Source organism: Cebus imitator, unplaced genomic scaffold, assembly GCF_001604975.1.
Source record: "Cebus imitator isolate Cc_AM_T3 unplaced genomic scaffold, Cebus_imitator-1.0 Scaffold335, whole genome shotgun sequence".
NCBI classification, from domain to species: Eukaryota; Metazoa; Chordata; class Mammalia; order Primates; family Cebidae; genus Cebus; species Cebus imitator.
Genome location: NW_016107650.1, coordinates 282,983 through 287,568, shown reverse-complemented (window position 1 = coordinate 287,568; position 4,586 = coordinate 282,983). Strand labels below are relative to the sequence as shown.

General features: G+C 41.0%; 1 protein-coding gene across 3 annotated transcripts in view; it reads left to right on the top strand.

Annotated features, from left to right (window-relative positions):
- Nucleotides 1-4,347, top strand: part of TRIM38 (tripartite motif containing 38) — a 19,335-nt gene extending 14,988 nt beyond the window's left edge. For 2 of the 3 annotated variants that reach the window (XM_017505171.2, XM_017505172.2), the window contains one exon: nt 2,090-3,308. In XM_017505171.2, coding sequence (XP_017360660.1) covers nt 2,090-2,613 — 524 coding nt within the window. In that variant the 3' untranslated portion in view covers nt 2,614-3,308. Of the gene's footprint in view, nt 1-2,089 lie in introns of all 3 variants that reach the window. The other variant, XM_017505170.2, reaches the window with a different exon arrangement.
- Nucleotides 4,348-4,586: the final 239 nt, after the last annotated feature.

Below are 4,586 nucleotides of genomic sequence, written 5' to 3'. Positions count from 1 at the left end.
TTTTTTGGGGGGCGGTCTTTCTCTGTCGCCCAGGCTGGGGTGCAGGAGTACAGTGGCGAAATCTCAGCTCACTGCAACCTCCACCTTCCCAGTTCAAGCGATTCTTGTGCCTCAGCCTCCCAAGTAGCTGAGATTACAGGGATGTGCCACAATGCCCAGCTAATTGTCGTATTTTTAGTAGAGACAGGGTTTCGCCATGTGGATCAGTCTGGTTTTGAACTGTTGGTTTCGAGTGATCCGCCTGCCTTGACCTCCCAAAGTGCTGGGATTACAGGCATGAGCCACCACGTCCCTCCTTTCGTTCTTAATAATGCTTTGACTTAATATCCTTTGATATAATACTACAAAAGCTATAAGATTATATCATCTATCTTTTAACTTTCAGTCTTTCTATATGTTTTTGTTTATGATGTGTCACTGTAATAGATAGGTGGAATTTTAGAAATCCAATTGATATTTTCTCTCAAGCGGTATTATTACCCTGTAAACATTTTAATTTCTCAACATGGGATTTCCTGGGTCATTCAGGTAGCATGAATGAAACCCAAACTTCTGTGAGTCAGGCGGATAACAGCTGACTGAATAGAGTTTGAAAGAGACGATATTGACAAAGGTGAGGAGTTGGGAAATCTATGAGGAAGAGGGAAGCGCCCAAAACTAGGAACACTTAGAGAGCCATCACCTCTTCTGGGCCTCAAGTGGCAGGTGTAGGAGGGGGCTGTAACTATAAGAGAGTGTACCCAAAGGCAGAGGAATGTAGACCCTCCAAATCATAGCCAATGGTGAGGGACTGGGGTACTGAGTGCTCCCAGGCTGCGTCTTTGTGTCATGTGGTCTCCTTTGGTGCTTCCCATTGGCTGAACCAAGCAGAAGCCAGAGGGCAGAAAGTGACCACAGGGGTCAGCCTTCCTGGGCACAGAGCAAGACAGAAAGGTGAGGGAATAATTTGGGAGAACAGACAGCATCCAGCACAGGAAGTGTTTCTGAGTACTTGAATTCCTTTATTGTCATAGACCAGCTGATCAGTGTTTAAGCCAGTAGCGCAGTGGCTTCTTAACTTTCTGGTTAGAACATCCTATTACCATTATTTATTTTTAAAACTGTATACTGTGCAGTATCTCACTTTAAGTTATCAGATTTTTTTCTGTCTTGTTTGATTCTAGTCTGATATTTTTCATGTATATTGTGTTGTCATCTCATGCTAATCTCTATGGAACATTATATGAGGGGAAGGAGAAGAGCTTATAATTAAAAGTCATGGACCTAGGCATGTGTCACGAGACCTGGGTCTTCCAATAACAAGCTAAGACATTAGCTGAGTCATTTTCCTTCCCTGGTTCTCAATGTTGGTGGTTATTCAGCAGAGAAGGGAAAAGCTATCTTTATGCTCAACTGTTTCATGATTCCTGGAAGTCTTGCATGGGAGAAGAACTTTGGACAGGATGGTAACCATATTAAGTGGTTAGTTCTGTACCTTGACATCCCTGAATAACTAAGACAAAGATGATGTTGATGATATTATTATCACTACCACTTATTAGGTGCTTGCCATGTATCAGGAATTTTACCATGCATTAAGTAAACATGACATATTCAAACCTGTCTATGTTCTTTGCAACAAATATGATAATTTCCACTTTATAGTTAACAAAACTGAGGCTCAGAGAGTTAAATGACTCGCCTAAGCTCACATGGTTTATAAGAAACAATATTTGGGTTTGAACACAGGCTAGTTTTATTGAAAGTAACTTGTGGCTGGGCACAGTGGCTCACACCTGTGTAATCCCAGCACTTTGGGATGCCAAAGTGGGTGGATCACCTGAGGTCAAGAGTTCAAGACCAGCCTGGCCAACATGGCGAAACCCCATCTCTACTAAAAATATAAAAATTAGCCAGTTGTGGTGGTGTGCGCCTGTAGTCTCAACTACTCAGAAGACTGAGGCGGGAGAATTGCCTGAACCCGGGAGGCGGAGGTTGCAGTAAGCAGAGATAGTGTAAGACTCCGTCTCAGGAAAAAAAATAAATAAATAAAATACAATAACTTATGTTATTTGCACCAACAAGAGTGTTTTTTTGTTTGTTTCTGCAGTCAATGTGACTCTGGATCCAGATACAGCTCATCATGAACTAATTCTGTCTGAAGATCGGAGACAAGTGACTCGAGGATACCTCCAGCAGAATCAGGACATTTCTGCCCGGAGATTTAGTGCCTTGCCCTGTGTCTTGGGTTGTGAAGGCTTCACCCTAGGAAGATGCTACTTTGAAGTGGATGTTGGAGAAGGAACCGGGTGGGATTTAGGAGTTTGTATGGAAAATGTGCAGAGGGGCACTGGCATGAAGCAAGAGCCTCAGTTTGGATTCTGGACCCTCAGGCTGTGCAAAAAGAATGGTTATGTAGCACTTACCTCTCCGCCAACTTCCCTTCATCTGCATGAGCAGCCCCTGGTTGTGGGAGTTTTTTTGGACTGTGAGGCCGGAGTTGTATCCTTTTACAATGGGACTACTGGCTGCCACATCTTCACCTTCCCAAAGGCTTCCTTCTCTGATATTCTCCGGCCCTATTTCCAGGTTTACCATTATTCTCCTTTGTTTCTCCCTCCCCTAGAGGATTAAGGAAAAAAGCAGAGGCTCTTTCATTTAACTAGCCCAAAGAAAATAATATAAATCACATAAGGGCAGAAATTTGGTCTGTTTTCTTCACTGCCATTTCCTTAGTACTCAGAATAGTGCTGGGATTTTAGTGGATATATAATTAATTTATGCTGAATAAATGGACTTAGAAACTAAAAATAACACAGTTGGTTGACCTGCACTGGAGGAAAGCAAGGTAATGGTAATGATCGTACATTGCTCTGCCTGTCTTTAATGGATCAGGGCTTTGATTTCCAAGGTCTTCACGTGATGAGTGAGGGGACCCACAAGTCAGAATGTCTGTATTCTCCTAGTTTGTTTGCTACCATTTGAACTCAGTGATGAAAGAAAGCTGCAATTGTCTGCCAGCTGCATTAAAACAAAAAGGTGGAAAATCAAAATAGTATTGACACTTGCAACCACTAACAGGTTGTTTAATAATCTGAGCAGCAGTTCTGGAGGCTACCAGACTTACAGAGATCTGCTTGAGAAACAGCCAAGCAAAGTGTGAAAGAAGGGTTAAGACTAGCTTACAATGAGATGCTTCAAATGAGCAGGGAATTATGAGTAAAATCAAACTTTGGTAGGGTATTCAATTTGGGAAAAGAAGTTGGTATTTTTCAGTCTGCTAGGACCAGTTACCTTGAAATATTTTTAAATCTAAGTAAATAGTTATTTTTGAAATGGTTGTTAGCAGTCCTATGATTCAGAGAAAATCAAATAGACTTAACTTCATTTTGAAAAAGACCAAATTACCGTACCTGAGTGGGTAATGACAGGATTACAACTAAAACATAAACAACATTAATGATGACCATAAAAAGTCACAAAATTGCTAAATGTTATAATTTAGAGTTGATATAAAAATTGATGGCCGGGTGCAGTGGCTCATGCCTGTAATCTCAGCACTTCAGGAGGCTGAGGCAGGCAGATCACTTGAGGTCAGGAGTTTGAAACCAGCCTGGCCAACATAGTGAAATCCCTGTCTCTACTAAAAATACAGAAATTTAACCGGTCATGGTGGCAGGTGCCTGTAATCCGAGCTACTTCGGAGACTGAGGCAGGAGAATTGCTTGAGCCTGAGAGGTGGCAGTTGCAGTAAGCCAAAATTATGCTCTCTGGAAAAAAGAAAAAAAAAATATTGATGTTTACTGATGTTTGTTGAGGTCCTCTGACATCATCTCTGAGAATATGAGAAATGAAGCAAGAGTCATGTCTAGATGTTAGAGGTATGGTTGGGCCTCCACCTCTGCCTAAGGGAAAACATAAAAGAGACCAGACTATTGCTCATGCTCCCCAAAGTTGGTAGTTCTAATTATGTTGATAGAGGCTGGGTTGTAACTAGCAAGTGAAGGGTAGCATTCAGAATATGCCACTTTTGGCATAAGAAATATTTTGAGCTAAAGACAATTAAGAAAAAAATAGATAAAAAAAGAAAAACTACCTCTGCCTTCTCCCTATTTGCCTAAAAGCAAGATAAAAATTTATCCTGGGAAGAACAAAAGTTAATCATCAGAGACTTTAGACTCCTATCAGCCTAGAGATAGCACCAGAGAAATCTTATTTAAAAAAAAAAAAAAAAAGTTGCCTTTCCACAATTTACTGTGCTAGAAACTCAAAGTCCTTTTCCTTGTCACTTAAAAAATGTATTCTTTCATTAATGCTATATAAACCCAGTGTTGTGCAATGCATGTGTTAATAAACTTCTCTTTGTTTCTTTCTTGTCAATCTGTCTTTTGTTAGTCTAGCTTATAGGGCCACAGATGGAGAACCTCAGATGAGTAGAGAAAAAAGATTTTTCTCCCCAACAGAAGGATTATTTCCCATGTTATTTGTTCGTTATCCCCATAGTTTGAGTATGCTGACCCAGACCTGGGAAATGGGACCCAGTGGATAACCAAGGAACCCCACCTTTGTTTAGGATCAGTGAAGATGTAATCTGGATATTCCTAAGC